Here is a 13,650-nt window from a genome sequence, read left to right as displayed (position 1 = left end):
TTGTTGGACATGTTGTGAAACAATCCTCCAACCATGGCTGCCAGATGAACCACATGCGTTGGCTGGTAACGTTCAAACAATAGCCGGGTGCTCGCTAGATCCCTTGATTTGGGAAGAATCAATCAACAGTAGAAAATTTGTTACACGAAATCGAACAGAAATAATTAAAAATCACGAAAAAAAAGGGACATCTTGAAAATTATCGTTGAAATACTCACGTGAGGTCAGCTTCCTTGGATCCCACAAAAATCCACTTCTCATCTGACGGATTTTCCTCCTTGATGACAGCTTCGATTGCTTTTCCCACCAGGCCCGTTCCGCCGGTTACCAACACAGTCTTTGCCATGATTACGTTTCCAGTTCTGGAAATCATATTCAAATTAAATGCCAAATTGCTAATGTTTTGTTATGCAATATTTGAAACCATGTTATAGGACAAGTTGGACTAATGAATCGAGGATTTTTTTTATAAATCGATCCGAAAAACCCACAGCGACGAAAAGGAGATCTCTAACAATACTCGATGGTAAACCAAGCGGAAAACTTTGCTGGCTTATGAATCAGGTATGATTTTAAAAATAGTTTGCTCGATGAATCCATTTCCAAGAGCCAGTAGTTGAGTGTTATTGGTTGAAAGCGGTAACTTTCTAGCTTCTGATGAACCAATGATGCAATGAGATATTAAATAGTTTTTTTTTAATTATTACCCATTATCCGAATAATTGAAGAACCTATCTATATTTTTTTCTTTATTCTTCTGATATTATGAATATGTTTTTATAATATTTAAGAACAAAGTTGTAACTGGAAGTTTACAGTTGTTGCATCAGTTCAGTTATATTTTTTTTCGAATTCGTCACAGCCCAGCAACTCAGGTCGTTAGTGGGAAGCCACGTTAATAGAAAAACGCATAAATTTAAAAGTTTCAATGAATCCCCGACAAAGACCAGATTCAAACTCAACAAGCGAAAGTAAAAGTGGCATTAATATTAAAAGAGCTTACTGCAATGATTCAACTTACCTATTTTACCGGCCTAAATTTCGGGAACGCGTCTTCCAGAAGAGCTGTTTTGTTATGGACCAGCGGAGCGAATCTTGCACCAAAATAGAGTTGTGACAAGGCAGCAGAAACACGATTTGCGATTGGGTCTTCGTAGCTCAGTACACAATCTTCGGGGCACTTCACTTCACGGTTACGGTGTGATCCGAGCGGATTTTGGAAAGGTTTTGTTATTGTTGACGTGATGATTTTTTTGTTAGATTCAAAATAAACACGTCGATGGAAACGTAATGGCGTTACTATTCGTTTCTTCAAATATCTCCCATAAAGGTTGGTGTCTTAACTAAACGGGCATGACATAAGCGCCCGATAGGTATGCAAGGAAAGTGTACATGCATGCAAATGATACAAAAAAAAAAAAATTGCAAAAAATTATCACCACCACCATGAGAAAAAAAGCCGTCAACGGAAATAACTTAGCCGACCAAAAAATTTATGACAAAAAAATTGGTTGTACAATAGTTTTACAGTTCAAATAGTGTAAGAAATTGATAAGAAGTAATTTTTGATGCATTAAAATTGATTGAAATCTTTTACGATATACTGAATTAAGCTTAAAATGTGAAAAATAATCTTCAATGAAATAGGTACAGATCCCGTTCGATTTTGGCAACATCCCGTACATTTTGTGTTGCCAAAATCGAACGGTTTTTTACTCATCTTTTTTCAGTTATTTTTACAAAATAACTAATGTTAATATCAAAAACGTTATTTTTAGTCAATTTCCTGTAGTCATTTTTTATGTTTTTCATCATGTTTTTGATACATTTTCCACTTTTTTTTTGTTGATAATGTTTATTTCCCTTTGTCATATTTGCTTTTTTTGTCAATCTTCATCATTTTTTAGTTGTAATTTGTCATTTTCAGTCTTTTGTTTGAATTTGTTTTTAACCTTTTTGAATTTTCCATCTATTTGTCATTTTTGAGTACTTTTTGAAGTTAAAAAAAATCTATGGTTTTTATTGTTGCATTTTATCACCATTTCATAACATAAAAACGTATTTATGGTGTTTGTCTAAAATTAATTGGTCCAGTTATAACGAAAACAAAAAGGTTATGTTGTTTCTAACTGTTTCTAAAAACCGATGTTCTGCCAAAAGCGAATGTTGCCAAAATTTAATGTAGCTACAAACGAACGGGATCTGTATATGGTCTCGTATGCAGTAGAGAGTTATGAAATTATCGCTAATAAATCTGGATGAATAAAATTTAAATCAAGATACTAGATCCCATTTTCATATTATCATTTTATCACATTTCATATCATTTTATCGACAAGTTTATAAACTCTATAGAGTTCAAATTTACCGAAAAGCGTAGATCGTACAGCACGACAATTAATCGTGGTGACATGGACTTTGTATATAAATGGAATGGAATAAGAGAGTATCGTGAAATGTTCTGAAGATTGATACCATAAGATGATGGATCTCAATTCGTTGTGGAATCATAAAAAAGAGCAGAATTTCCATTCAATTGTCTTTACCCCTGGATTTATGCAGCACTTTAAATTAGTGATCCAATTAGCACTTCTAACTAGCAGATCAATAAATATGGATCAAACTTGATTTTCTCCAGGAAATTTCCCAAGATGCAAATTGATAAAAAGTTTTCCTAACTAAACCGCATTTTAATACCAAGACTCCAGTTCAAATTTACTTTCCAGCCAATATCTATTGCTTTGCTAAGGTTTGGGTTCAATAAAAGAATAATACACCAAATACGCCTTGGGTCATTACTTTTCGGGTTCACCAAACTGTAACACTCGTTATCATTTCTCAGCTTTGGTCGGAATCGCAATCAGAGTCATTTTTATTTCTTTTTCCCTTTTAGTACATATGCCTTAACATCAAATCATGGATGGATGAACACGTGCTTGGCCGTTCGTTTATGACAAAAAACCATTTCAAATCATTGCCATTACCTACCCGAAATTTCTTTAAGTGAAGGTTTTGTGCATATGTTCTAAACTATGTAAAGAACTTCTTTGATTGAAGTTGAATGTAAAGATTTTTTCATCGAACTTTACTTGGAACGAAAGATGGTAAATTAACAAAAAAATAAACATTTCCAACTTTGGGTGAAAAAAATCTAACCCAATTATACATTTTTAATATTAAAACACAGAAAACTACGAAGATTGAATGGAAGAACCTCACTGAGCCAACTTTTGGCACCTTGATACCAAAGAAACAGTTAAACGAGGAGTACATTGGTCTAGTTAGGGGGCAACCAAACGTGTCCGACCGAACCACTTAATTTACTCATCCGTCACAGGAAACAGTTGGATTTTAGAAGCATGTATCCAAAAAGATCGCGGCCGCCGAATTTCGGCACGCTGGATTAGATAACATTTGACCACTGGGCTGATAACTGCTACGAGTTTAGAAGGGGATCAGGTGAAAATTTTCTTTTGGAACTTAATTTTACTAAAGAGTTGTGAAAATTTTAATTTGTGAATAGTTTGTTTAACTATTTAAATAGAGTTATCTAGTGGGAGGAACTACTAATCAAAATTGAACTTGTGAGTGTTGTGAAGCAATATAAACCTCAAAGCAGCCAGTTGAAAACCAAAACGTGCTCTCAAATATGGCGAAAGTAGTTTTAGTAACTGGAGGAACGGGACTAGTTGGGAAAGCTATCCAATCAGTTATCAAGGAAGAAAAACCAGCTGATGAGGAATGGATTTTTGTTGGCACCAAAGATGCAGATTTAACGTAAGTTTTCTCATATTTGATAGCCATATGCCATATATGTATGTAAACTAAAATACTCATGTGGTCTACCAATGCAATGTTAGGATCCCAAGAGTGCAAATGCTCAAACGCTCCGTTTGAGAAAACACGTGCCAAGGTACTGGAAGTTCCTATGTGAACATGTTAAACTGTTTTGTGAGTGACTAGGTTTGATGAAGTGATTAAGAGATTGGTTCGTTGTCTTCATAACAATGATGTAAAAAAGCAACTGAAAGTGCAGGAAATTTTTTTTTCATGCGGTACTGAAAGTATTCGATAGCATTTTGAACTTCAAAAAAAATCTAGGGTTGCCATACGTACCGCAAAAGCGGGACATGTTGGATAACGTGCCGCTATTAAGCCTACCCCCATTCTGATAGATTCTGATTCAGTTAAGCGTTCTTGGAACACGTTCAACTAATGTTTGAAGAAAAAAAAAATGTTTCAGGTGCTTCAAAATAACTATGGATTGAAAATTAATTTTTTCGTCGAATTCTTAATTAAATTTTCCTTTTATTTACACTCCAACTTTTTCGACTCAATTGTGCAAAGTACACATATAAATATGGAAGCAAATTTTTATATAAATTACAAACTTATTTTCAAACTGATTAATATGCATTTCCCAAATAATTTTAACTTTATTTATGTTTCTCCCTCCACTTATTTTTGTCCAACTCACTATCGACGTAGGGATAAAGCAACTTTTTTAGGGAAAACTTCTGAATGAACATGATAGATCGAACTGTTGCCAATTAAGAAAGGTTCTTTGATGTTCCAAAACTAAAGGGTTTGCGTTTGACAACTCTGGTTCAAGGAAAGCTGGTGCTGAAATTTAACTTTTAATTAGTGAAATATTCTCATAATATTATTTTCTTATGTAGTTCTATGTACTTACTTATGTAATATTTTTTCCTCATTCCATTTTTTTTCCAATAGCCGGCGACGGTAATAAATTTTCCAAGAGAATGTTAACAAACTATTTGAAAATTTTGACATAACTCAATTCGCATTGAAGTTCCATGGAAGTTCCGCATGGAACCAAAAAGTTCGTAAGAAGTTCAACATGGAACCAAAAAGTTCGTAAGGAGTTCCACATGGAATCAAATAGTTCGCAAGAAGTTCATAACGAAGCACGATAAGCCGAATTGATATCAGAACTTTTTAATGCACTTAGAACGCACAAATATGTTATACATATGCTACTTGTTCAGACTTTTTATTCAAAGGTAACGTGCTCAGCTTTCATTCCACAGGTTCAGGTTCAAATCTCCATGCAGGAAAATTTTTCAAGTAAGTTTAAAATTGTTGAAAATAGAAACAAATATAAATAATAAATAAAGATTAAAGATAATCATAATTAAAAGTATAAAACGACTTTAGAACGCTTTATTTTTGCAAGATTTTTTTTAAAGTTTCATTTGAAGCTGAATAGCCTTCTATTCAGCTTTGTTTATGGAACTTAAAAGAATCAATAAGAACTTAAAATTTCAGCTGAGTAGAACGCTATAAAGCCTTCAATCAGGGCTGAGTAAGCTTCTAAGAGACCATTCTATGGAACTTTTGGTTACTTGGGTAAATGCAACAAAACGCAAATTAAAGGAACACCTTGTAAATTTCGTTTCCATGTGCTGAAAATATGAATATTTTGCATCACGCGTTTGTAAACATTGAAATTTCATTCATCCCAACATTTATTTTTATGGTTTCAGCTCGTAAAATTTTTCGTAGTATTATTTAACCCCGAAATGTATGCAGCATTCTTATTTTCAGAAAAAAATGTGCAAATTAGTTTTTACAGGCCAAAAAATTACTGCAATTGCTGTTTTCATGCGTAATGGTCTTTAAGGCATCGCAAATATATTATAAACTATAAATTTTCATAAGTGTTCATTAAATTTTTCTTTAAAAATAAAGTTTGTTGTAAGTTATCCCGTTTTCTAAGGAGGGTGAAAATCGCATGTTTTTAGAAAATAACTAAAGAAACCAATAATTTTTCTAACAACGCCAATTTGTTGTCCCATCAGCCTTAAAACTTTTGATGCATAAGGGATACGATTAACTGTGGTGAATAAATGGTTTTTAGAAGCCATTGAAGTTGGAAATTGTTGCATGTTGCCCCAATTGATCGCTCAGATAAGCTCCCTTAAACTCAGAACGGATCTATCGATGTGTAAATAGACTTTTCAGTTTTCTATCACCGCGTTTCGAAACAGCCGGGGATAATCTATCACCGATGCTATGATGCTATTTGGCCCTTCAGGTGAAAAAAGTATAGTTTTTTTAACCATATTTCACCTATATTCAATCATATTGATGATTGATTCTCAAACAACTATATTTATTAAATATTCAACTCTATTTGTATGATTGGTTTTATGGAATTAAATTATAAATATGATAGCTTCAACTACAATTGTATGATTGTTTCAACCATAAATATAATAAATTCAACCATATAGACTGATTGAAGTTGAGCATTCAACTAAATATATTGTAGATTCATCTATGCAGCTACGGTTGATTTATTTACAAATATGATTGAATCAATTATACTTCTAAGATTGATTTTAAGCAGTCAACTATGTATATATTATGATTGTTTTTTCTTCGTAGTTTTCCTGTGTTAATTATTATTTTCATTTTGGATCTATACACATTCTATTTATTTGTAAGCACAAAAAAGATTTTGATAACAACAATAATATGATAATGATTTGTTCGGGTTTTGGCACTGTCCAACCATTTCTGCTTCCCGATGAAACGTAAATCGGTGCTAGCCAACCAGGATGTCTATTACCGGTTCCTCCAGCGGCAACGTTTCCTTTGATTACAATTCAGTTGCCGCCGCTTCTGTCTAGATTTAACCTGAAGGGAGTAAAATTTTTTTCACAATTTGATCTAAATAAGCAAATGTGCTGTTTAATTATACCTCCTTTTCTAATTATCTCCTGTTTGGCCATTGGTATACCATTACAATTGAATCTATAAAATTTAAAGTGAAATGTGAGAGGTCAAGCAGAAATGTATAGTGGAATCTGTTATATTTATAGTTGAATGCATCGAATCAATAATACAATTGAAGTTGAATGTATCATTTACCATTGAATCAATTATATTATTACAGTTGAATCTATTAAGTTCAATTATCAGTTTGTAGTAAAATCTATTATGTATGTATATTTATAATTGGTAAGCGCAACTACGCTTTGATTATTGGTAAAACCAGGTGAAATAATTAGAACAACAATCTTATTTTTTCTCCATGTTATTCTACGCACTCTGGCAACGATTTTCGATGAGAATTGTCGGTTCGTTTTCAGGTGGTGACGAGATAAGAATTCTATCGAAAATTTTTGTAAAGGAATGTTATTCTTCTAAATTTGTGGCTAATGCCAGTAAAGATACCACCCATCATTTTCTGCACAGTACGGCTGGTAACCTCATTCGCCATCTTGTTCCACCACTTTTTCATTTGAGCGGGTTTTTTCATGGTTCTGCCACATTTCTTCAGTTTGTGTATTTCTCGATGGGACGAAAATCCGGACAGTTTGGTGGATTGATACTTTTTTCAACAAATTCGATCTTGTTCTCCTTATACCGCTTAACGACATCCCGGCTGTAGTGGCAGCTTGTCAGGTCCGGCCAGAACATCACCGGACCTTTGTGGGACCGAATGAATGGCATAACCCTCTTCTGGAGACATTCTTCTTTGTAAACATTTCCATTTATTGTGTCCCCAGTGATGAAAATCTTAGTCTTCTTCCCACAACTACAGATCCCTTGCCAAATCATCAACTTACGAGCAAATTTATCTGTGAAAACAAACTTGAATCTACCCGCAACATTCCATTTACGCTTCGCAAGGTAAAATCTGTTACCGGGTATTTGTCCAAAATACATTTTGACGTAAGTTTCGTCGTCCATCAAAATGCATCCGTTTTACTTGGTCAACACTTTCTCGTACAACTTCCTTGCCCTGGTTTTGACAACCAGGTTTTGTTTCAGCGTCCTGTTGGGGTGTTTGCTTGCATGATACGACTGCAAGCCTTCTCGCAAACAAATTCGTCGAGCTGTACTGTGGTTCGTCTTGAACTTTTTTAGCCAAATCACGCAAGGAGATTCCAGGATTATTGTGAACTGATCGAATTACCTTTGCTCGCAGCTTCCGGTCATATGTTCCACATTTACGCCTGGTTTGTTTTGCTCGATCCACCATAAGGGTCTCCCGGTAACGTTGAAGCACCGAATTTACAGTCGATTTTGGATATTTCAGGAATTTCGCGATCTTTACCCCTGACCACGTCGGTTTCTCTACGTGAGTGTGCAGAATTTTCTCTCGCTTTTCGCGTTCCATCGTCGATAACTTTTGACTGACTGCTTTAATCTCGATGAAATTGTCACCACTAAGTAAACAAACCATCCGAATCAAAACACTGTCAATAGATTCGACAACTAGGGGCGCTGCAGTAAATGAACAGATGCGACCAGATTCTATGTGAAACAGACTTTATACATTTTGTAGGAGTTTTCTCTAACTCGTATTGAAGTGAGCTGTCGGTTTTTCTAAATATTGGCAGATACTGTTTGACTCAAAACATTAATTCAAATTGAATTATAAACTCTTCCTAATGATATTGTTTGTCTGAATATGAAAATTGAAGAACATACAATAGCTGTGCATTTTTTCTACATCATGTTGTAGGTACGTTAGAAAATCACATTGAGGAGAAAAATATAATTCAACAGAAAAAGTTATCACTTAATTTCGATATCTAATTTAAAATGCTGAAACAGAAGAAAATAGATTTGCATGACAAATAAAATTTGTAGACTCAGTAGTTCCTGAGACATAAAGCTTAAGATCTGGCGTTCCCACTATTTTTTCTCGACGGTCCTTAGTGTAACCACACGTTGGTCCTTTGAAAGTTAATATTGTTTCCTAAATATCTGAGATATTTCAACTTTACTGAAAAGTAAAAAGTGTACATATATATTTTTAGGTTTGTTGTCGTTTATCTCAACCCCTCCTTTAGACAGGATATGTGAACTTCTCCTATGTAACTTAGGATAACTTTTTTCAAAAAAAAAAAAAAATCCAGAATAGTTTTAACTAAAAATTCGGAAACCTAACTTCCAATATTTTTGTTAGATCGAAAACACGTCAACCAAGAACAACGGAGTCCACTTTCAGTTTTCTCATGTTTTTCAGATTCTCTTACCTGTAGAAAATGTAGAATAGATTCAATAAATCTTTCCGATTCTTCCATTTAAATCCGTTTTTATAAAATTTTCGCCTTAGAAATGCTTGTTTGACACAATAAAAATAAAGAAGAACACGAGTCAAATCAATAGTGTTCAGAATCGCCCCTGATGGCAGGATCGATAGCATCAGAATTTATTTACCGAATAAAAAAACGCACTCATTCTCAAAACATTACAAACTTAGTGGACTGTATATTGACTTTAAACAACTTAGACTTAAACAATTTAGACATTCAAAAGTACTTCTGACACAAACTGACTATTGGCCATGCTGGCCTCTGACTTGGCCGCTCGGGCCTCCGAGTTGTTACCGTGATCCGTCTCCGTTGGTGGTTGGTTGGAAAAAGAGACCGAGCTAAGTATCGACAGTGGCTCGATCCTTTGGAAAAATCTCTTCGTGTCCGAGATAAACCGATGATTTTGGCGCGCATTACCGCCGTTAATGCGCGCAGCATCGCCATGTTGCTACTGGGCCCAGGCTTCCGAAAAGTACTGGCGAACGACAGTATACTTGCAAATGTCGCACATGCACCTCGATGAAAGCTTCCCGAATATTTCTTCCTCGACAGTTTTAAAAGGAGTGGTCGTGCGATGTACAGCGATGCCTTGTTTTACCTCATGCGAGAGTTTGTTCATGGGTATGAAAGTTTTTTAAGCTTCGTGACAGTTTTGGGAAAATCTTCGTGACAGTTTTCAATGCGTTGAATTTCGCATGACAGTACTACTTACTCCGTCCGACTGTAGCCGAGACCGCTCGGGCCGAGATAGTTTCGAACGAACGTATGAATTTTCCTTTTGCTTGAAGCTACTGCGGGTGGTGATCACCCCAACCACCCTCCCCTTCCCATTTCGCCTAACCTGCACCGGCACCACACATCGCGTTTTCCTCGGTCGTATGCTGCTGCTCGGTGCGAATAGATGGCCCGTTCGATCTGTTCGAACTGAGCAGCAGCGCATACGATCGGGCATGGGTACGGTATGGGCACGACAGTCACCCGTGACAGTCCTGCCCTAAACTGTCACGCCCTGCAGCCGACAGTTGGATGAAATTATTTTCGAAACAGGAGGCATGAAGGGATAAAAACCGAACTGTCGGTTGGGTTCGCTACAGCTTAAAGCACAACATTTTCGGCAACGCATGCTTTGAGCCGATTGTTCAGATACAGCCTGGGATCTCGCACGTGTGCGATGTAGCCTAAGCATTACGATTCGTTATCGACGGTACAGCAGCGAACCGAGTTGTAAGGAAAACCGAGACAGTTTGTTTGGTAAGAAAAAAGCTGTCATAGCAAAGCTGTACTTTTCGGAAGCCTGACTGGGCCTTTTCTGGTGTTAAGGTGGTTCAACGGAGCTCCTTCGTTCCAAAACAAATAGGTTAGCGTATTTTTGAGAAATAATGGCATGGGCCATCTTACCCCGTTTGTGCGTCTTGTACAGTTTTCCCCTACTAATGGCAACTGTTTGGCCAACAGTTGTCAAAAGCAATAGCTAAGAAAAGCTTAAAAACATGAAAAAACGGAAATGGACCCATTTTTTGAAACATTACACAAGGGAACAGTATGTTCTATCAGCTCTTGCTTTCAAAATTTTTATACTGTATCTATTTTGAGTCTAATCTATTGAACCAACAAAGCTACCGGAAAAACTTATTTTATCTTTTCTTTATAAATAATGATATTGACAGCTTATATTCTTTTTTCTTTAATATATCATGTTTCTCTAATACTTTCTGTCGTGATCTGATGATTAATCTGAACATAATTCAGAATATCGCTTTACACGTTCGTCTCTCACAAGATTAGACCAATAACTGATTGCGTTTTCATTTTCCACCTTGAAGCTTCTCTTACAGTGTTGCCACATATTTGTTTCATTTATTTTTATTACTTTTAATTTTATTCTGTACATTCTTCATCTCATCTCCACACTTTCCATCACCTTTGAAAATGTCTCAGAGATAATGTTTTTCGTAGAACAAAAGTGTTTTGTAATCATAAAAACAAACTTCTATGAAGTTTTCTTGAAAAATAAAGTATTTAAGAGGGTTAATTTGAATTTTTCTATTTTCTAGGAACCTGGAGTCGGCACGGGCACTTTTTGATCGAACTCGGCCAACGCACGTTATCCATCTGGCCGCCATGGTAGGAGGTTTGTACGACCATTTGCAGAAAAACCTGAGCTACCTGAGAAGCAATATCTACATCAACGACCATGTACTGCTGCTCAGCCATGAGCACAAGGTCCAAAAAGTGGTATCCTGTTTATCCTCGTGCATTTTTCCCGACAAAACTAGCTACCCCATCGATGAAACTATGGTGAGTTTACTTTAGTTTTGTAATTTCTCAGCAGTAAATTATTTTGGAATTAACCCATAATACTTTTTAATTTTGCAGATTCACAATGGACCACCTCATGATTCCAATTTCGGATATGGTTACGCAAAGCGCCTTATCGATATCACCAATCGAGCTTACCATTTGCAATACGGAAGCATGTTTACCTCGGTCGTACCTTGCAACATTTTTGGACCTCATGACAATTTTCACCCCAACCATAGCCACGCGGTTCCCGGTTTGATTCAGAGAATGCATGCCACAATCAATTTTGATCAAAGCGATGTATGATGATTTTAAAAATTCAAATCGAAAAATGTTGAATAATTTCTTTTAATTGTATTTTTCAGAAATCTCCAGAGGACAAAGTTTTCACCGTTATGGGAACGGGAAAACCTCTGCGACAGTTCATCTACTCAATCGATCTCGCCAAGTTAATCATCTGGGTGCTACGTAACTACGACAGCATCGAACCCATCTCCCTGATCCCAGATGAATCGGAAGAAATTACCATCGCGCAGCTGGCCGAATCAATAGCGCGGGCATTCGAGTTCAAGGGTCGGATCGAGTTCGATACCAGCAAATCGGACGGGCAGCACAAAAAGACGGCTTCCAATGCCAAGCTGAGACGACTGTATCCGGACTTTAGGTTTACCGATTTCGATATCGCTATCCAGCAGACGGTCCAGTGGTATCAGAACAATTATGAAATTGCTAGAAAATGATTTAACCGATTATTTATGTGACATTTTTGAGAAAATAAATTGCTGGAAAAGTTTTTCAATAAAGATGTTTTTGCTTTTTTTAAACAATCCAAACAATTATGTTCTCGAATTTTTTAAATTACCGATTTCTTAAGAGATAGTTGCGCTTAGAGATATTACCAAACGTCAAATATAGACAAGACTGAAACTTGATTTGAATTTAGGACATCAAACTCAGTTCGAATACTTTTTGGTTTTGAAGTATTCTCTCTGATAAACTGACATATAGGGTAACGGACTTATTTTGGACCGGGTACATATTTTGGACCACCTTGTAGCTTTTTACCAATAGTTCTCTCATAAATCATGTTATTCATGAAAATTTTGAAAAAGTATAGTTAAAGCTACTTCTTATGATTCTAATCTCACCTAAAATTTTCTTTAAGTAAGCTGTTAACGGAGAGAAAATTGAAAATAAAGTTTTGATTTTTCATAGTTGGACCGAATCAGGGCCGTTTCAGGAGGACGTGCCATTATTGGAGTCAACTTTCAAGAGGTTTGCTGCATAGCTGTGATGAATTTTACAAATACAAACTTGTTCACAGCTATGATAAAACACGTGAAAACTATTTTGCAAGCTCAAAAAAGCAACTGGTTTTAATAGCAATTTGACCCATGTCGAAAATAGGTCCTACTTTATTTCTTAGGGACTTATTTTGGACCACTCAACATAACCTGGGTATTAAACTTGCTGTTAAATGTTCATGAACGTAATAAGACGTTGTACGACTATATGAAAGAATTATGCTCACTATTTCAATCACTCATTATGAATAAAATTTGGAATTTAAGCATGATTTTATTTAATCAACTCGCCAAAGCCTAAACTCGCCATTAGACGGAGTTCATATTAATCGGCATAAAACCAAGCCAATCATAGTTTTGACTTACTTTTTGTGCACTGTGCTTTGAATCACGTTAAATTAACAATCTACATCAATGGCAACTGTTTGATAAGCAGTTGTTAAAAGCTACAGCTTAAGGAAGCCCTAAAACATGAAAACTTGGATTTGCACCAACTTTTTATTAAGTCAAGTCATGCTTCATGAAAAATTATTGAAAGTTTGGTCTTAAAGTTTCAACCATTTATGATTGCCAGTAAAATGAGTGCATTCAGGAATGATTTTGGAGGCAAAAAACTTGGGTAGGTAGAAGACGCGAAATATAAAACCCGTCTAAAAGAGGGGTTTGGAAAAAAACGACAACAAATCGGCAAATATGCAACGAGTTTAAATTCTGTAACAGTTGAAATATCTCAGTTAATATTAGAACAATTTTATCAAATAATATATTCAATTATAGCTATATATGTTTCAATACTTGGGAAAATGTGGTTGAAATGAGTAAATTTTACAAGCGATAAAGTACTAAAAATCTAGTTTTTCAGCCCCTGTGGTTATGCAAATTAAAAAAAAAACTGTTGGAAAGGTACTCCAATGATAAATCCTAGAACAAAGTTTTTGAATCTATCTACAGAACTGAAGCCAAACCAA

The 13,650-nt window shown here is 35.6% G+C and overlaps 1 protein-coding gene and 1 long non-coding RNA gene across 2 annotated transcripts; one reads left to right on the top strand and one right to left on the bottom strand.

The window, feature by feature from the left end:
* Window positions 1-11: 11 nt before the first annotated feature.
* LOC129741125 (uncharacterized) lies at window positions 12-1,249 on the bottom strand. Its single transcript, XR_008736431.1, has 3 exons — window positions 1,022-1,249; window positions 219-362; window positions 12-102 (listed from the first exon to the last, which is right to left on the bottom strand). It is a non-coding gene; the product is annotated as an uncharacterized LOC129741125 (long non-coding RNA).
* A 2,400-nt stretch (window positions 1,250-3,649) lies between these two features.
* Window positions 3,650-12,118, top strand: LOC129749636 (probable GDP-L-fucose synthase). The gene is made up of 4 exons (XM_055744668.1): window positions 3,650-3,777; window positions 11,132-11,375; window positions 11,454-11,678; window positions 11,744-12,118. The coding sequence occupies exons 1-4, from the start codon at window positions 3,650-3,652 to the stop codon at window positions 12,116-12,118; spliced, it is 972 nt and encodes a 323-aa protein (XP_055600643.1).
* Window positions 12,119-13,650: the final 1,532 nt, after the last annotated feature.

This window comes from Uranotaenia lowii, chromosome 2, assembly GCF_029784155.1.
Source record: "Uranotaenia lowii strain MFRU-FL chromosome 2, ASM2978415v1, whole genome shotgun sequence".
NCBI lineage: Eukaryota > Metazoa > Arthropoda > Insecta > Diptera > Culicidae > Uranotaenia > Uranotaenia lowii.
This window is presented reverse-complemented; position numbering and strand designations above follow the sequence as displayed.